Genomic DNA, 19,275 nt, shown 5'->3' on the forward strand with positions numbered 1-19,275 from the left:
CATTGTAATCTCAACTGTGTGAAAAATATACCAAAGGCATCTCCATCAGCCAAGGACACTGGTACTGAGGATAATTACTACCGTGGTTTCCAGTACTTTGATGAGACCAAGAAAGCCATGCCTCTGGGATGTCCTATTATTTGAGCATTCATTATCTCCTGAGGGTTGCAGCTCTCTATAAGTTTGCTGTGACAGAACCAAGAAAGATGTATTTGAAGATTTCTATAGATATTGTGACTTCATGAAAGATTTTGAGGAAATAAAGGCTGGTGTCATAAGTGCAAAATATTTTGGAAATAAATAATCTCTTTGGATTGAGTTTCACAAAGTTTGTCTCTGAACTAGGTGCAGTGGTGCATGCCTGTAATCCTAGCAACTCAGCAGGCTGAGGCAGGAGGATTGCAAAGTTGAGGACCTGAGCAACTTAGTGAGACCCTGTCTCAAAAAATTCAAAAGGCTGGGGCTTTGGCTTCACTGGTAAAGCACCCCTGGATTCACTCCCCATTACAAAAAGCAAAGAAGCAGTTTGTCATTGATCTGTTTTCCAGTACTCTGAAGCATGAGTATGTGAGCTAAGTAATAGTTTCTCTTGATAAATAAACTTTGAACAAGTATTAAAAGAGAAAAAGAAAAACTAGAATTATCCAAAAATGTTAACCATGGCTCTCTTGTGGTAGAATTATGATTCTTATTTTGATTAATTCTTATTTTCCTTCTTTTTAAATATTTCACAATGCATGTGCATTACTATTCTAAGGAGAAAAAATTGTTTAGGGCTGGGGATGTAGCTCATTGCTAGAGCACTAGCCTATCACAAAAGGCCCTGAGTTTTATCTCCAGCACTTGGAGGGAAAAAAAATTTAAAAAGAAAAGGAAAGAAAAGACATTACGAACAAGTACATGCAGAACAGACTGAAAAATAAAAGGATATCAATTTTTTTTTAGGGGCTGGAGTCGTAGCTCAGTGGCAGAGCACTTACCTAGCATGTGTGAGGCACTAGGTTCGATCCTTAGCATACCTTTATTATTTTATTATTATTTTTTTTAATGCTGTGCTATCCATCTACAACTAAAAAGATTTTTTAAATGCTTTTTTATGTGTATATGTGGCTTATTAATGACTCATTTTGTTTAACTTTACAGTTTATAAAGTGCTTTTATTTAATTTTCACAGCTTTATTAAATGCATTTTTTTTGCAATTTTATCTCAGCTGCATAAAAAATAGTGTCAAGGATTGGGAGTTAAGCAGAAGAAATACACAGCTGAAAATAAGTATGAAATTTATTCAGATGAATGTAGTGATTGGCAGAGTATGACTTCTAAGAAATGACATATGTAGGGCTGGGGTTGTGGCTCAGCAGGAGAGCGCTTACCTGGGTTCGATCCTCAGCACCACATAAAATAAATAAATAAAATGAAGGTATTGTGTCCAACTACAACTAAAAAAAAAGAAGCAACATATGTAATAATAATATTTCATTTTTTGTTCTCTATGTCTTCTGTCTTTAGCAGGTGGCTACTCAGGCTGGAGCCAAAACTCGTTCTTCCCAATTTGGTGTGGGCAACTTTCAGACTTCATCCTCATTCAGCCCCATGTCGCTTTCTGGTGCTCCTACTGCATCACCCGGTGCTGCCACCTATCCTACTCTAACCAGTCGTGGATCCAACTTTGGTAAGTTCAGACCAGAAGAAGGATGACAGAAAGACTTTACCACTAAAGAGAAAGAGCGGATTTTGTAGTTAAAATGGTTTGCTTGTGTCCTGGATATACTGACCTAATTACCTACCTACATGAAAAATACATTAGCACATATAACAAAACCATGCAAAATATTTTAATTTTACACAGATTTTACTATATAATTTTTAAAAAGCATATGCATATAATGGCATGCATATTTAATCTAAATAATCAAAGTGCTCTTTGGAAAGAGCTATCTAAAGAAGAAAAGTTAATTGGCGACTGGATTTTGAAATAGAAAAGACATTTTTTTTTTTTTTTTTAATTTATTTATTTTTAGTTCTCGGCGGACACAACATCTTTGTTGGTATGTGGTGCTGAGTATCGAACCTGGGCCGCACGCATGCCAGGCGAGCACGCTACCGCTTGAGCCACATCCCCAGCCCTAGAAAAGACATTGATAAACTCAAGGACAGAAGAAAACCCAAGTGAAATTACTGACTTGCGTTTAGCTATGTACTAGTTTTTCTTCTCCAGTAGAAAATTAGTAGATTGAAGTTGTTTATTTTTACTGTGTTTCTAGCTCCTGAGACTGGACAGACTGCAGGACAATTCCAGACACGGACAGCAGAGGGTGTGAGTGTCTGGCCACAGTGGCAAGGCCAGCAACCTCATCATCGTTCAAGTTCTAGCGAGCAACATGTTCAGCAGCCTTCAGCACAACAACCTAGCCAGCCTGAGGTCTTCCAGGTGAGAGGGTGAAGACTTCAGAAAATCAGAAAATGGGAAAGAGAGAGAGGGTCAAGAAGGAAAGATGGAGAAGGAAGAATGCCTTGGTTGATGTGTAGGCAGAAGGTGTATGGGAGAAGACAGGGAGGGTTTAGTGTTAGTAATTGAGAACATCTTGAACTTAGTGTGATATCCTTTAAAGAGACTAGACAAAATAGTTATGTGAAGCACTATGCAAAGATGCCAAAGAAAATTATTTTAGCTCATCCATGAAGATCTATATCTTTATTTCATAGTAGCTTTGGGTTTAAAATAGGCAGAACAATTTTTTTTAAGTGTATGAAATAGAAATACTAAATATAGCTCTAAAGGTCTATTTCTGCAGAATGAGTGGAGTTTTCAAAGACATGAAATAACATTTCCTCAACTTCTAAATAAGAGTCATAATTCTACCACGAGAGAGCCATGGATAAAATTTTGGGATAATTTCAGTTTTTCTTTTCTTTTTTCAATATTTGTTCAAAGTTTATTTATCAAGAGAAACTATTCCTTAGCTCACGTACTCATGTTTCATAGTACTAGAAAACAGATCAGTGACAAACTGCTTCTTTGCTTTTTTTTTTTTTTGTAATGGGGAGTGAATCTAGGGGTGGTTTACCAGTGAAGCCAAAGCCCCAGCCTTTTGAATTTTTTATTTTGAGACAGGGTCTCACTAATTGCTCAGGTCATCAACTTGCAATCCACCTGCCTCAGACAAAGGAAGGGCTAATGTAAAGCACAGATTGAAGAAGGCAAAACAGCTTTTGGTGGAAAACAAATAGGATGAGAGACACTCCATTTATATCTTTAGTGGGTGTATGAAATGTGGCAAGCATATTTTTCTCCTCTTGAAAATATTGAAGACTAGAAAAAGGAAAATGTGCAAGTGTAGGGGAAGACAGAGACTGGACCAGGAAAAAAAGTCTGTAATCTAAAGGAACCAGTTGCTGAGAATAAGGAAGGCTGAAAACTTAGCACAGCAGAGACCTTTTGGGGTCAGGGATAGAGTACAGAGGAATATTAGGAGGCATCTCAGTGAACGTAAGGGTATGTAACCCAATCTTAATTTTTTAAATTTTCTCTCCGTAGGAGATGCTGTCCATGCTGGGAGACCAAAGCAACAGTTACAACAATGAAGAATTTCCTGATCTAACTATGTTTCCCTCCTTTTCAGAATAGAACTATTGGGGTGAGGATAAGGGGTGGGGGAGAAAAATCACTGTTTGTTTTTTAAAAGCAAAACTTTTGTAAACAGAATAAAAGTTCCTCCCCCTTCCCTTCCCTCACCCCTAAGGGATACCCCTTTCCCTTCTGGGATTTCCTTGCCCTCTCCTTCTCTTGCCTCTCTGAGGTAACAGTTATAGAAGAAATGAAATGAATCCCCAAGGCTTTTATGACCCTTTGAAAATTTGAGGCTAGGCAAGGTTAGAATGCCTTTTCTTGTGTCTCTTGACCAGAAGGTAAACAACAATGATTTGTGCTAGGGTTAAGGTGCAGGTTAGAACCTGATGTCCATTACTTGCCTTGGATACACTGTGGCTTTTTTGGAAAGAAATTCAAGGAGAGGAGAAATGTCCTCATATTTGAGGACATGAAACATGGTAGGTATATATGGGGCTTTGGGAAGTGAACATAGGCCCTTTCTGCTACCTGTGAGCAATTCCTCTGGAGAGAAACGTGAGATTGAGTGAGTGTTTATGTATGTATATGTGTCTCAGTGTGTGTATATATGTGGTGCACACGTTTCTGTATTTCTTTCTCCCTATTAGGGAGTTATGCAAAATTTGTCAGATTTTTATCTTTGTGCTCTTCAATGAGTTCTAAGAAGATAAATCTTCCAGGTATTTTCACTTAGTATTGCAGCCAAAGAGTGTTTAAATAAATGTCTTTGCTGCACTTATATCTGTGCTCAGCTAATATGCAACTATAGGCAAAGTCTTCTGTTAATATGGTTGGTCTCTCAAACGTGTTCAGTGATAAAGCTGGATTACTCCCGCTTTTGGTGCTCTCACCTTATCTGGAAGATTGGCAAACATTACTGAAATAGGCTGACAAACGCTTCCAGAAACCCCAGACTTGGCCATACAGATAATGCTGCAATTTTCTGTCAGAATCACACATTATGTGTATTCTATGGAGCTTATTTTCTGCATGGAAACTCAACTTCTTGGATTAGTCCCAGTGAAAATCCTCACTGTTGGAATGAAAACCAAATACAAAGTCCTATTGTAAAGAAGCCTCTTCCATGTCATCCTCAAAATATTCCATATAATAAGAAACAAATTTAGGTTCCTCCTGGGCCTATAGTTCTTTTCTCTCTGTTCCCTTTCCAATCTTGAGATTGGATTTTGCTTTAGAATGCAAGTATGATAACTCCATGTGTTAGGTGGGGCCTGGACTCCTATCCCAGCAGGATTAGTTGGTCATTATAGCCATATAAAAATAGGCTACTACTCTCACCCTTTGCCTTCCTCAGGTAAGTCATATATATTAGCCTTTTTGTTTTTTAATTGGCTTCAGTTGTTATCTAAGTGCAAGACAGAAATAAGAAGTGAAGACATATTAAGTGTATTCTTAGAGGACTGAGGATCAAAGGTGGCCTTGTAGAGGCTGAGGGAATGTCATTTCCTGGGTGTCTCTCCCTTTTGTCTTCAGTCTGGTGCCAGATGGTGGGATGGAAAGGAGACAGTTTATTTTTTTATTCTATGTGCACACATACAGTATACATATATATTTATATCACAATTTACAAAACCAAAAAGTTGAGTTTCCAATGGAATCCTTGTTTTTTAATAATCGACTGTTTTTAAATGTGATCAGGACTATAATATTGTACAGTTATTATAGGGCCTTGGGGGAAGGGGAGGGCAGGGAGAAGATGCTCTGGGGGTTTTGTTTCTGCTTTTCCTTCAGGGTTTTATTTTTGATTGTTTTTTTTTTCCTTTGTTGGCCATTTCTGTATTGCTGGCATCTGTGCTAAGCCTTACAGTGGCAAAAATGACGACATGTAGCAAATATTTTAAAACAAAATATTTTTTCCTTTTGTAAAAATTTCTTGTGTTGTGTGATCTTGATTGCGGCTTTATTATTCCTTTCCGGTCAGAAACCAACAGACACCCACAACTAAAGGGAGCCACTGCTTGAGCTTCAAACACACAAGCATAAAGCACAGTGTGTCTTTAATTTCAGGAATCAGAAATCATAGGGCCCTGATCACTCAGCACCCCTCCTCCTCACTTGCCCTCCTGATCTTGACACATTTTGAGTAAAATTTATCAGAGACATTCTGACCACATTGGGTGGGGGTGGAGTTGCCCAAGCCTGTGGGGGAAAGGGGAAGAGTTAGGACTTGAAACCATTAGGGCACATATATGGATGCCTTTTCCAGTATGTCTTTGGGGGGGTGGGGGGAGTGAGGAATTGGGAAATCTAAACTGTTCAAGTCTGGGCCTGGTTTTTCCCTAGGACCATGTGGTTCATTAGCCACTTTTAAAATCCAGAGGCACAATAAGCCTGAGTTCTTGAGAATAAGTGTGTGGAATCCAGCTAAGAACTGAATCTGAATCCCATGTATTATCCTTTCTATTCCAGTGACCCTCTTTCCCCACATCTGTTTATGGAAGAAAATGGATCTTGGGGGTGTGGTTTGGTAACTGAATTAGACTCTTATGATCTGTCACATGCCTGGATTTGGGGGAAGCATTTGGAGAAGCTCATGTGACTGGATTGGGGATTTTAATAATTGAGACATGCTCATCAGACATCCACCATCTGAGAGTTTTAGCAATAATGTCACATGTGAGTCCATCAGTCCGTTGATTCAAGTGTTATAAATAACTAGGAGTATTGTTTCTGCTGCCTTTTAGAACCAGTTCCATCTAACTTTCTGGGCAGATCCTCCCTCTGCAAAATCACATTAGGCTAGGAAAGCTATTCCCGCCTGGAAAACATGATGCCTTTTAACCAACAATATCATAAAATACAATTTTGAAGCTTATGTCTCTCCTTATGTTATTTATTTCTAGCCTTTTGTGTTTCTTCCATCATCCCAGAGGTGAGGATCAGACACAAATTTGAAAATAGGTTTCACTGTTAGGATTTTAGGGAGGTGGGTCATAACAAGGGTAGGGAACGATGCAATCCCTCGATATTAAAGGATTTTAAAGAAAGGTGAGGGAAGATCAGGGTTATACATCCATTTCCCCAGCAAAGGAAAAGGTAAGCCCCTTTACTAGAGTAGTGTGTACTGATGTCTTTTCTCTGCCTCCAGAGAGTCATGTGAAACTCAACACCTACCTAGCAGCTCTCCACCCTAGCATACTACACTGCACACAGAAATGTGCAAATCTGCTTCCTCCTTCCTTTCACCCTAACCCCCCTTTTCTCAACATTTCTATTCCCGCCTCCTTTCCTCATCCAAATTTTCCAGCCAACCGCTAGAGCTGACTTCCGCAATCCTGATGGAATAAATCTAGCACTCCTAGTCTTCCACCCACATTAGCGACACTTCCTGTCTGAAAGGAGCCCAGACAGCAGATTCCCAGCAGCAGGTAAAATTTTTTACTTTCTAGATTTTTTTAGCTTATCATTTCTGCCACTTCTTTATTTTGAGAGTATTAGGGATGTAGTGAGTTGGAGATGAAAGTAAACTGTATAATCTCTGCATATTGAAAACATGCCCTTCTTAGTTCTTCTCCTTGACAAATAAAATCTGTCTGGAAATCTTTAGGATTCCTTGTATTATTCGTATATATGCATACATGATTGTTCTTAAAAGCAAAAAAGAAAAAAAATAGGGAATCCTTTACCCATTCTTTAAAATAGCTTCTAGAGCGTTTTTGCTTTGCCCAAAAGGGTTAATTGACTACAGAGAATTGAGGAGGAGTGGTACCAGTAACTGGGTATTTCTGCTCTGAGACATCCCCAAACTTTTTAATTCTCTAGCTATTAAATGCTCTGCTAGAAATTTAACACGGATTTGTAAAGATTACATAAAAACGGACTATGCATTTAGTTCATGCAAGTCTTAGAATTCCTAGAGACTGCAAACTTCTTAGAACTGAAAGATCTGCAATTAAGCCAGTTCAAGAAAGGAGTGAAACTTTACTTCTGAAATGCTGTGGATTTAATCATCATTGAAAATGCTTTTCCATCCTGCACTCTAACTTTGATTCTGATCCTTTTGCACTGTGAGGTAGTCACAGAGATTTTTCACTGTTGGAAAAAGAAAAGAAAACCTACCCACGAACATCTGGTTAAAATTAGGTCAGTTTCCGGTCTATGGAGGGAGGGGGTATGAGCAAGGAAGAAGAAATGCATAAGGAGAGTGAGGAGACAGTAAACATCTCATTGTTAAATAAGGAAATGCTATCAACTTTTCCCTTGTCCCCTCCTGACAAGATCTGGAAAACTCAGAATTAAGGCAAGTAAGTAATGAATGCCTTGAAGAAATGATTAGGAAGCAAAATGTAGCTGGAAATCTCTCCTATGTGTATTCTCCAACCCATTCTCACTTTGCACTTAATTTGTCCATCTTCAAACTTGTAGAGGACAATGAAGAAAACAAATGCTGAACCCACTCGTCCAATTTCCACTCCATTTCTGATTGTACAAGTGTGCATGTGAATGTTGGTTGAATCTCCCTATGTCAGAATACTTAGAACTTACATACCAGCACCTGATGGAAACCTAGCCTCCTCTTGTCATTGTTCTATTATATAAAGATCACTCTCAGTTCCTTGCTGACCTCCCTTATAGAGCCAAGTTTCCCTGTGCCACATGGTTCCAAGGAAGGGGTTCTATCTTTGGGTTCATGAATCCCCTAGGATTGTTGTGTGTGCATGCATTTTTCTGGTGAGAGAAATGATTAGTGCTGGCAGCTGGAAGTTCAAAGGAGTCATCTATGACTTCTAGAAGGTTAAGCCACCTGGTGGAAATATGGCTCTAGCTATTTTCCACACTCCAAGCCAGGCTGTGAACTTATGCCAAATGGAAGTGTCTCCCCTAATTATTCCCTTCCCCAGGATGTGGGGGCTCAAGCTTCTGCTGTTACCCATGGTGAGCTTTGCTCTGTATCCTGAGGAGATACTGGACACCCAATGGGAGCTATGGAAGAAGACCTACAGGAAACAGTATAATGGCAAGGTGCCTGGGAACCCAAAGGGAGCATGGCAGGAGAGCTGGAACCTGAGATTTCCTGTCTTAGCTTCCAGACTCCCTTCTTCAATCCAAATACTGTACTTTACTCCAACCAAGCAAACCTGACCCCTAACTCTTAACATGTGATTCTCATTTTGGTGCCTCAACTCACAATCTATCAAGACCTATCCTTCCTAGCTTTATAACTGCCTGGCTTCAATTCTCTGTACCACAAGAAAAGAAAAGTAGTGTGACTGTCTTATATTTGTCTTTTGGGAAGACTTGTCAGATTTAATGCTATTAATCTGAGTAATATTTCTATAGATTTCTCCATAGCTTTACATTGTATTGTTTGATTTGCTCCCATCTTACTGTTTGCATGCTCTTAATAATTCATAGTTAGTTCCCCAAGTACATTGTAAACCCCTTGTAATTGTAAGTTGCATCTTTTCTTCACAATATCACCTATATAAATTTGCATACAGTCTATGCAAGTACTGACTATGCTCTGTTTAGGTGGATGAAATCTCTCGGCGTTTAATTTGGGAAAAAAACCTAAAGTATATTTCCATCCATAATCTTGAGGCCTCTCTTGGTGTCCATACATATGAATTGGCCATGAACCACTTGGGGGATATGGTGAGTTGAGTCTCAGCTCTTGGCCTACCTGCCATTTTTGCCTTAGTTCCCTGCTAAAGCTTGGCTTCTTTCTTCTTTGTCTCAGACCAGTGAAGAAGTGGTTCAGAAGATGACTGGACTCAAAGTACCCCCATTTCATTCTCAAAGTAATGACACCCTTTACATCCCAGACTGGGAAGGCAGAGCCCCAGACTCCATTGACTACCGAAAGAAAGGTTATGTCACTCCTGTGAAAAATCAGGTACTCTTCTTTTGGGGTATGTGTAAGTAATCTGGCATGATCTGTCCCTTTTTCTCCTGTTTTGTTGTCAAGATAGGAGGACACGATGAAGAGGGGACAAAGAATTAAGGTATATCTCATACTAAGAGAATGTAGCCTGTTATTTAACTCATCACCTATTTTTGAATATTTAGGTTGCTTCTGGGGCTTATTATAAATAGTATTGCAATAAACATTCTCATGCATGTATTTTTGTGCACATGTTAGAAATAGTTATACAAAATAAATCCTAAAATTGTAATTGCTAGGTCACAGTTTTTGGAATCCTTTCCAAAAATGTTTTTACAATTTTATATTCTTATTAGCATGAAAATGTCAGCTTTCCCATAACCTTAACAGAGGATTGTTATCAATAAGATGAACACTTGACTTAACACTCATTTACATATACCACCCCCTTGGATCCCATCACAGTGCTGGGCAATAGATTCGAGATGGCTAAGACACAAGCTGTGTCCTCAAGAAATTCTCCATTTTAGAAAGAGCAGGAAAGAAGAAAAACTGCAACCTAGCAGAACAAATACTAATAATAACTAGCACTTTTTGAGGGATTACTATGAGTAAGAAACTTATAAATTATTATATGACTTAAATCTATTAATCCCAAAACACTTCCATTAAGTATGCTATTATGCATATTTTCCAGATGAAACTGAAGCACATATAGATTTAGTAATTTACCCAAGGTCACATAATTAGTGGGTGCAAAGCTAGGGTTAGAACCCAGGAGACCTACCTCCAAAGCCAGTATGCTATTTTCTCTGTTCTATGGCAGCTAATCATAATAACTGTTATCATAGCATCAATAGCAATAGAATAATGCAACAAATGTTAAATGAAGGAGAATAGATAGACCTCACAACAATGGCAATGTTTGTGTCAGAACTTATGAAATGCATGAAATTTCATCAGGCAGGTAGATACAAGATATAGAATGTGTGACCAGGAATGACTCATAAGTTGCTCTATATGCCTCTCAGGGTCAGTGTGGTTCCTGTTGGGCTTTTAGCTCTGTGGGTGCCCTGGAGGGTCAACTCAAGAAGAAAACTGGCAGACTCTTAAATCTGAGTCCCCAGAATCTGGTGGATTGTGTGTCTGAGAATGATGGCTGTGGAGGGGGCTACATGACCAATGCCTTCCAATACGTGCAGAAGAACCACGGTATTGACTCTGAAGATGCCTACCCATATGTGGGACAGGTGAGACTGCTTGGTACAGTTATACAGCTCTGTAAGGGTTCCTTTTTCCCTAACATTATTATTATTTTTTTTTAATTGGAAACAACTCGAGAAATCTTGTTTTATTTTGTACTATTCTGCTTTCTTAACCTCTTTTGTCGCTTTGGCCCCAGTGTGGAATACCTAAAAAAAACTTAAATATAGCATAAAATATATAATAGTATATTTTGATTATATAATAATTTAAGTATAATATAATTGTATTATAATATAGTGCCTATATTATAATGTTAATATAATAATATAGAAACTCTAGATTATTATTTCTAACCTATTTTAATGCACCTGTGTCAATTTTGTTGAAATATTCACAGAATTGAAAGATTGCAACTAAATGAGTTAAAGGGATAATTTCCCACAGAAGGCCAAGAAGATTCCTACAAGATGGGAGAACTTTGGGAGCTTAAGATACCATAGCTATAAAAAGAGGATATTATTCCATAGAACTCTAAGCAGGTCTCTGTAACCCTCTGATAAAATCTGCATTCCTACAAATAAACTCAGAAACCCACCATGCTATTTTTATGATCATGTGGCTTTAGTTTATATGATCTCAGTGGGGTTTTAAGAAAATTATGTAAGTTAACATGCTAACATATAAAATGAGACAACAAATCAAGTTGCATTATATTTATTTTAGAGATAAAGAATTAGCTCATTTCCTCCTACATGATTCTTTAGTAATAGGAAGGAGATCTTTCTTGCCTAAAAAGAAGGCAATCTGAGGGTTTTTTAAATATTCATTGGGCTGATAGATAACATAATAAGGGCTTTTGCCATGGAGACTTTGCAGAAAAGATAGCAAGTTTGAACAATGAAAATGATAACTATTATGTGTTAAGCTGTATCCCTAGTACATTTTCTTTTGATCTGCATAAGAGCTCTGTAAGATAGACTTGTTCTCACTTTAAAGGTGAGGAATTTAATATTTAAGGAGATGAACCTACTCAAATTCATACCACTAGAATGTAGTAAAGACAAGCTTTATCAGCCAGGTCTTTTATCTGATGTAAACTTTCCTAGATAAGTCTTCCATGCACATTTATAAGAATTTTGTACTGGATAAAGTACTTTGGAACAGAATTGTCTGGGCCTCAGGGTGTGTATATATTTAACTTTATTACATAATGTCAATTCTTTTCCCAGTACTAAATATTGAGCCCAGAGGTGCTTTATCACTGAACTACACATTCAGCCCTTTTTATTTTTTATTTTGAGACAGGATCTTGCTAAATTGCTGAGGGTGGTGTTGAATTTACAATTCTCCTGCCTGGGATTACAGTCACATACCACCAAGACCAGCTCATAATATCAAATTATTTATCAAAGTATTTGAAAAATGTATACTGTCAAAAGAAAGTATTTAAATTGGATGGTGTTTTATCTTTGCTACTGATTTTTTAAATTTTTAATTTACTTTTATTATTATTATTATTATTATTATTATTATTATTATTATTATTATTATTATTTGGTATTGGGGCTTAAACCCAATACTAAATAATACCCACTGAGCCACATCTCCAGCCCTTTTTTGTATTTGTTTAGAAACAAGGTCTCACTGAGTTGCCTAGGGCCTCACTAAGTTGCTGAGGCTGGCTTTGACCTCATGATCCTCCTGCCTCAGCCTGCTGAGCCACTGGGATTACAGATGTACATCACTATGCCCAGCTGTTACTGATTTTTATGAACTTCAAAAAGATATTTAGATACTAATTCTGTATGTGTTGTAAGTCAAGGTTTGTCTTTTTATTCTTTTTATGATGTCTTTCAATCTAGGAAAGTTAATTTTTTATGTAGTAAAATTATTAATTATTTCTTTGCAATTTATGTCTCTAAAAAACCTAATGCACCAAGTTTTTTTATTCATATGTTGTCATTTGAAATATTTACTGCAATAAAGTGCTCATTTAATATGAATGACTATAGAAACCCATTTTCATGGATCTTCAACAACCTACTTTGATATATCCTCATGAAAATGGCCACATCAAAACAGTGCTTTATTTTGTTGATTTTATTCCATAATCATTCTATGTTATGATTTTTCAGTTGTCAGACATAGAAGGCAAAGAAAATGGAAGTGTACCTGGAAAAGAAAGTCTGAGCAGGGCACAGTGGTGCACACCTGTAATTCTACTCTCTGGGAGGTGGAGGCAGGAGGATTTCAAGTTTGAGGTCAGCCTGGGCAACTTAGTGAGACTCTGTCTCAAAATAAAATTTCCAAAAGGGCTGGGGATGTACCTCAGCATTAGCATACTTGCCTAGCATGTATGAGGTCTTAGGTTCAATCCCTAGTGTGCCAAATAAATAAATAATGATAATAATAAAATAAAAAGTCTTTAATCCATATATAATTTCCAGAACTGATAGTTCCCATCCAAGTCCATATATGAACTTGAACGAAGGCAAAGGATACTAAAGTTACCATAATAGATTAGCTTTTTAATTCTGACTACATCATCATTTAGTGAGATAACCTGAGCGTGGTCTTAACTTTTTGTTCTCATATGCTATTAAAAAAAGAGAAAGGAGTGAAGGAAGGAGGAAAGAAGAAAGGAAAGAAATTCCAATGGTATATGCAGAAAACAAATTTGTTTGTATGATTTTCTGCATCTTTATAATTCACAGCTAATTTAAAGTTATATGTCACAATATTAGAAACAAATAAATACTACCAGAACTAATAGTTCATCCACTGAAAACTTGCATCATTTACATTATATTAATCTGTTTGTTAAGAAATGGTTTAATGAATGGCTTGGATACTCTAAATAATTTAAATGAAAATTATAAAATACTTTAAACTCTATTTTGGAATGAAAGGAAAATTTGACTTTTAATTTCTGTTTTCCTTCACCCTCAAATAATTTCTTCATCATTTTACAGCAATGTGGAATAAAGTTGGCCTTTTTATCAGTTAAAATGAAGACTTAACCAGACAATTTGTGTGAAGACACAAATTCCATTTTTTCATAGTCTGACTTTTGCTTGGACTTTACAGTTTCTAAAAGCAGTTATTGTCCAAACCCAAAGTAATTTTTCTTCTCAAATGAGCTTGTGAATGAATGGAGGGGAGATTAAAAAAAAATTAAAGAAGTGATCTGATGGGTAGCAGCCATATAAGAATTTTTTTTTTTTTCTGAGAAAAAGAAAAACGAAGATTTATTGCTTTGCCGGCAAAGGAGAAACACAGGGAGCTCCTGTCCCAAAGGCTGTGATTTTGCCCACCACGAGAAGCAGGGGTTCCAAAGAAGTGATTCAAAGGCTTCCCCCCATGTTCTCCGTCAGAGTTGTAATTCACTTGATAATTTGGGAGAAGGTATTCACTTGATAATTTGGGAGAAGGTCATTTCTGAGATCTTCTGGTACCATCCCCAAAGTCTGAATTTCTTTGTTCCTTTGGTGAGTTATCAGGGACAGATAACTCATGCCTAAAATAGGGAAGGAAGGTAATCCTATTTCCCTAAGGGACAAGTGGGGAGAGATTAGGGAAGAGCAGGGAGGGAGGAAGAGAAAGAAATATGTCCATTTTTTAAAAAGTTGCAGTGGCAGAGCAGCAAGGGCTGTATATCAAACATGAAGTAGACCACTGTTTCATGTGTATCTATTTTCCTAAATAAACCTGTCTAATGCCTTTAAAAAGAAAGAGGGAAAGCTCAGTTGGTAGAGTACTTGCCTAGCATGTGTGAGGCACTGGGTTCAATTCTCAGCACTGCATGTAAGTAAATAAAATAAAGGTCCATTGGCAACTAAAAAAAATTTAAAAAATGAAAAAGAAATCCCATGTGAAGGAAAAGCCAAGGAATGGGAGCTGGGTAAGCGAGAAATGAAAGATGGAGACCAAGCAGAGATACACACGAGAGTTAATTTATCAGAGCTGACAAATAAAGGCCATCTCTCTATATGAGAGAGAGGCCCAGAGAGGAATATTTTAAAGGACAGTAACAAAGCTATTCCAGTCACATTGCAGATTTTTCTGACTTTAGTGCATCATCACCTGATGTCTTTTGGAGTCCGTGTCAAAATATTCTGTTTTACTTATATATAAATCTGTGTGTGTTTTTTTTTGTTTGTTTGTTTGTTGTTTTTTTTTTTTTTTTGGTGATGCTGGGGATTGAGCCGAAGGCCTCATGAATGCTAGGCAAACTCTCTATTAGAGTTACATTCCTAGCCTAATATGTGCAATTTTGACACCAGGAAGCATCATGGATTTGAATCACATGGGAGAGAACAAAGGGCTCTCAATAAATCATTAAGGCAGTAGACCACAGTAATCTTAGAATATCATATCAAATGCTCCCATTACTTTAATATTTAGACAATACATTCTTTTTATAGATATAACTTAAGATTTTGAAGGAATAGTTTGTAGGAAGATATGTTGCCATTAGACTCCATAATTGTGGCTTAACAATAAAACATATTGCTGGGCTGGGGTTGTCGCTCAGTGTTAGAGCACTTGCCTAGCATGTGTGAGACACTGGGTTTGAGTCTCAGCACTGCATACAAATAAATAAATAAATAAAAATAAAGGCCCATAGACAACTAAAAAAATATATATATTAAAAAAAATTCCTAATTAGATTTGCAAAATGTGGTGTTGGGAGGTCATAAACTAAATTGCTGCTATTAATCTATTTTAGTACTGTGTTATATACTTTTTAAATATTTGCACAAAGGTCCAGCCAAAATTCTGCTTCGCACTAGGTTCCCTGATACAGATTCAGAGGTCCCAAGTTCTCCTTCTAACTGAGCTTTGGCCTTGGCCTTTTCCCCACAGAGCATCTGGTACCTCCTGTACTCTGAGGCTCACACATACTACATAGCCAAAAGATGATTTGTGCTTTATAAAAAATAAATCTTATTTCGAGCTGGGCATGGTAGGTGCACACCTGTAATTCCAGATACTCAAGAGACTGAGCAGGAGGATCTCAAGTTCAAGGCCAGCCAGGGCAACATAGTGAGACCCTGCCTCAAACTCAAAAGAACTGGGGATGTAGCTCAGTGCTAGAGTGTCACTGGGTTCAATTCCCATATCTCCAAATTATCATCATTATCTTATTTCAGAAATCTTTTCATACCCTGGTATAATAAAAACAGTCTCTCTTTCTTAAGTTCTATAGTTTTTCCTTATGTCTTTAACTCCCTAGAGTTGATGTTTATGAGTGGCAGAAGGTAGCAATCCAGTTTTCATAGCTTTCTAACATGGTAAAGAGGAACAGACCTAGAGATTCTAGTCTGCTGCCCTTCTTAGTTCATTGACATTACTCAGAACACTGGTTAAGTTTCTCACTCCCCAACTCATTCCCTAATGCTTGGTCCTAGTCCTATTACAAACTGTTTCTTTCCAGGAGGAAAACTGTATGTACAACCCAACAGGCAAGGCAGCTAAATGCAAAGGGTACAGAGAGATCCCTGCAGGGAATGAGAAAGCTCTGAAGAGAGCAGTGGCCCGAGTGGGACCTATTTCTGTGGCCATTGATGCAAGCCTGACCTCCTTCCAATTTTACAGCAAAGGTAAGAAGCAGCGCCTATAGAACACTCTTTTATGATGGGCTTGGTGACTTCTTAAAGGATCCTGAGCATTTTCAATACTTAAGTTTTCATATCCAGACTCAGTCTACTAGAGAAAAACTGACAGCTGTCACAATGTAAAGCCATCTCTGTTGTAAACCTTCTTAATTGGGACAGAATCCTAGAGTCTCCTAGAATGAGACCCTACTGGGCAGCTCTTGGATTGCAGAGTCTCATCTTGGCAGTTTGTTTCCTAGGTGTGTATTATGATGAAAGCTGCAATAGTGATAATCTGAACCATGCAGTTTTGGCAGTGGGATACGGGATCCAGAAGGGAAAGAAGCACTGGATAATTAAAAACAGGTAATGATGGGGACACTATCTCTATCATTAAATCACTCTTATGATACTCAAACTAATCTCCAGCTTCTGGATATTTTTTTATTTCTCCCAAATCAATAGAAAATTATCTCAGGTTCTTTAGTTCTACCTTCTCAGAGATTCTTGATTCTGAAGCTAACATTGAGACAGTAGTGCTAAAATATATGTTGATTACCTGCTCCATATGCAAGATGCTTAGTCCCATGTACAAATGAGTAAATGTCTGCCTTCAGTGACATTTACTCACAACTGAAAAAGAAAGACTGACTTAACTAACCATGACATAAAGCAGCACAAATAACCAGCTCCTTTCCTCAGTAATCTCGTCTGCTCTTGTAGTTTCATCCATCTTATCTTTGGAATTTACTCCCAGTTCAAGATCACTGGCCTCAGTCTTTCTTGTCTCAGTAAATCTAACTCACTTTCAGTTGATAATTCAACCTGATTTCCAACTACCTTTCCAGACCTATCTCCCACTACACTCTGTCAGGCACTTTGTTTTTCAGTCACTTGATCCTAACACATTTCTTGTCTCTATTGTTAATTTCACACCTCCACTGGCAACCCATTCCCACAGGTCCAAATTCTACCCAGCTTTTCAGCACAGTCTCAAATGCCACTTTGTACATCAAACTCTCTACATCCTCTTGATCATAAGTAATCTAGTCTACCTTTGGGATGGATAACATTATCGCTCCACTTCTTACTTTAAACTTATCTTTAAAGGTAAAAACCATCTTACTCATTTTTATTTTTGTACGTTTTCAAGTACCTAGCACAATATAGTAAGTGTCTTAAAGAATAAATAAACTGATGGTAATAAGTATTTTTCTTGATTGATCTTACAGCTGGGGAGAGAACTGGGGAAACAAAGGCTACATTCTCATGGCTCGGAATAAGAACAACGCCTGTGGTATTGCCAACCTGGCCAGCTTCCCCAAGATGTGATTCCCACCATACAGTCTCATCCTTTTCTTCCATTCCTTCTATGATGGTGCAATATAATGATGTATTTTGGAAGGGAGTAGGTGGACCGCTTGAAGCAGATGTGGTGACCCTGAGATTGTCTGTTTAATTATTCTACTCAGTGACAACCCTACTACTTTCTTTCTCTATATGCAAGGCCATTTTATTTGGGCCACAGGAGGAATTTCCTTGGAGGAATGTACATAGGTGAGATGTGATCACAGCCTGCCTTGACTGTGTTGTCTAGAGCTGATGCTGTACTGATAGAGGCTGGTGATCTTTGGGTAGGCTAGATTCTCATTCACTGGGACTAGTTAGCTTTAACCACCATAGGGGACTAAGGTGATCTGACTTCTCAGTTCCCAAGTTCTTTTATATCCTCAAGGTAGAAATTTCTGTGTTTTCCACTCCAATTCACAAGTCTTTGGTATAAGTTTACATGATATAAAAAGTATGTTTTCTTTTTCCTTCCTTGTATTTTTGGAATAAAGTATTTATCTCTTGCCTACAATTTAATAAACAGCATTTAGAACACATTCATTTTGTGATGGGTATTGTACTAGGTGCTAGAGACAAAAATATGACCAAAGTATGTTCCCAAAATATGTATTCACAGTCTGATTGGAAAAACTATCACATAATTCATTCCAATTCATTTATTTGTTCATTCCTTTAGCCAGCATTTATTGAGTAGTTACTCCACACCAAGAACTGTACTAAATTTCTGGGACTAAATGGATCTGAGGAGAGCTGAGATTGTGGCTCAGTGGTAGAATGCTCGACTAGCATGTGCGAGGCCCTGGGTTTGCTCCTCAGCACCACATAAAAATAAATAAATAAAATAAAGTTATTGTGTCCAACTACTTCTAAAAAATAAATATTAAAAAAAATGGACCTGAGGAGATCTCAATATTTAATACTACCTGTGGGACAACCAGATTAAGTGAAACCCATACCTGAGTCTTGAAAAATGTCTTGAGTCTTTCTGAGATTCGGTACCCTAAACTTTTGCTGTCAATAAAGGAGGGAATTGAAATTTCTTTTTAAATTTTTTTTCCCAGTACTGGGGATTGAATTCAGGGACACTTTACCACGGAGCGACAGTCTTAGTCCTTCCTTTTTATTTTCAGACAGGGTCTCATTAAGTTGCTGAGGCTAGCCTCAAACCTGCTTCAGCCTCCTGAGTCACTAGGATTATATATGTGTGTCTATATGTGCTCCCAACTGGAAATTGAAATTCCTTACTTCATAATAACTATAAGGCTTCATAGTAACTATAAGCTCAATTTGTCAAGGGCTCCAGAAACCTAGTCCTTCACTTCTGGGTTTTAATACCCTTAAAGCTTGGTTTCCTGAGATGCTCTCTAAGTATAGATTTGGTTGGATAAAGGTGCTGTGCTTTTATGTATGAAAAAATTTATAGAAAAGTCTAAGGAATTAATTGAAAAACTATTAGAACTAACAGAATGAGTCCAACATATTTGCAGATCAACATATAAAAAATCAATTATTTCTGTATAGTAGTAACAACCAAAAAGAAATTAAGAAGAAACCAACTTCATTTACAATAGCATCAAAAAAAAAACAATAACAAACATAGTTAGGAACAAATTTGACCAAAAAAAAATAAAAACTGTACATTCTAAAAACTATAAAATTGGGGCTG

At 37.4% G+C, this 19,275-nt stretch overlaps 2 protein-coding genes across 9 annotated transcripts in view; both read left to right on the forward strand.

The window, feature by feature from the left end:
• Arnt (aryl hydrocarbon receptor nuclear translocator) overlaps positions 1–6,447 on the forward strand; it is an 83,274-nt gene extending 76,827 nt beyond the window's left edge. For 4 of the 6 annotated variants that reach the window (XM_046421513.2, XM_046421514.2, XM_046421515.2 and 1 more), the window contains 3 exons: positions 1,511–1,673; positions 2,266–2,432; positions 3,540–6,447. In XM_046421513.2, the coding sequence (XP_046277469.1) occupies positions 1,511–1,673; positions 2,266–2,432; positions 3,540–3,629 (420 nt within the window). In that variant the 3' untranslated portion in view covers positions 3,630–6,447. The remainder of the gene's footprint in view (positions 1–1,510; positions 1,674–2,265; positions 2,433–3,539) is intronic. The other 2 variants (XM_046421512.2, XM_046421516.2) reach the window with 1 other exon arrangement.
• A 135-nt stretch (positions 6,448–6,582) lies between these two features.
• Ctsk (cathepsin K) lies at positions 6,583–18,145 on the forward strand. Of its 3 annotated transcripts, XM_046421518.2 has the most exons (8): positions 6,583–7,000; positions 8,474–8,594; positions 9,105–9,227; positions 9,313–9,468; positions 10,488–10,706; positions 16,100–16,265; positions 16,520–16,625; positions 17,492–18,145. In XM_046421518.2, the coding sequence occupies exons 2-8, from the start codon at positions 8,475–8,477 to the stop codon at positions 17,589–17,591; spliced, it is 990 nt and encodes a 329-aa protein (XP_046277474.1). In that variant the 5' UTR covers positions 6,583–7,000; position 8,474; the 3' UTR covers positions 17,592–18,145. The 3 variants fall into 3 exon arrangements, with proteins under 3 accessions (XP_046277474.1, XP_058427977.1, XP_046277473.1); XM_046421517.2 differs by lacking the exon at positions 6,583–7,000 and having other exon boundaries at positions 7,026–8,594; XM_058571994.1 differs by lacking the exons at positions 6,583–7,000; positions 16,100–16,265; positions 16,520–16,625; positions 17,492–18,145 and adding an exon at positions 12,798–16,093 and having other exon boundaries at positions 7,012–8,594.
• The last annotated feature ends 1,130 nt before the right edge of the window (positions 18,146–19,275 follow it).

This window comes from Marmota monax, unplaced genomic scaffold (genome assembly GCF_021218885.2).
Source record: "Marmota monax isolate L192 unplaced genomic scaffold, Marmota_monax_Labrador192_F-V1.1 WCK01_AAM20220418_F8-fsc00108, whole genome shotgun sequence".
Lineage (NCBI taxonomy): Eukaryota > Metazoa > Chordata > Mammalia > Rodentia > Sciuridae > Marmota > Marmota monax.

Excerpts from the sequence above, each read along its gene's own strand:
- Ctsk (XM_046421517.2), top strand. The coding sequence starts at position 8,388 with ATGGCTCTAGCTATTTTCCACACTCCAAGCCAGGCTGTGAACTTATGC. Across the intron at positions 9,228-9,312 it reads TGAACCACTTGGGGGATATG|ACCAGTGAAGAAGTGGTTCA; the intron begins GTGAGTTGAGTC and ends TCTTTGTCTCAG. Across the intron at positions 10,707-16,099 it reads CCTACCCATATGTGGGACAG|GAGGAAAACTGTATGTACAA; the intron begins GTGAGACTGCTT and ends GTTTCTTTCCAG.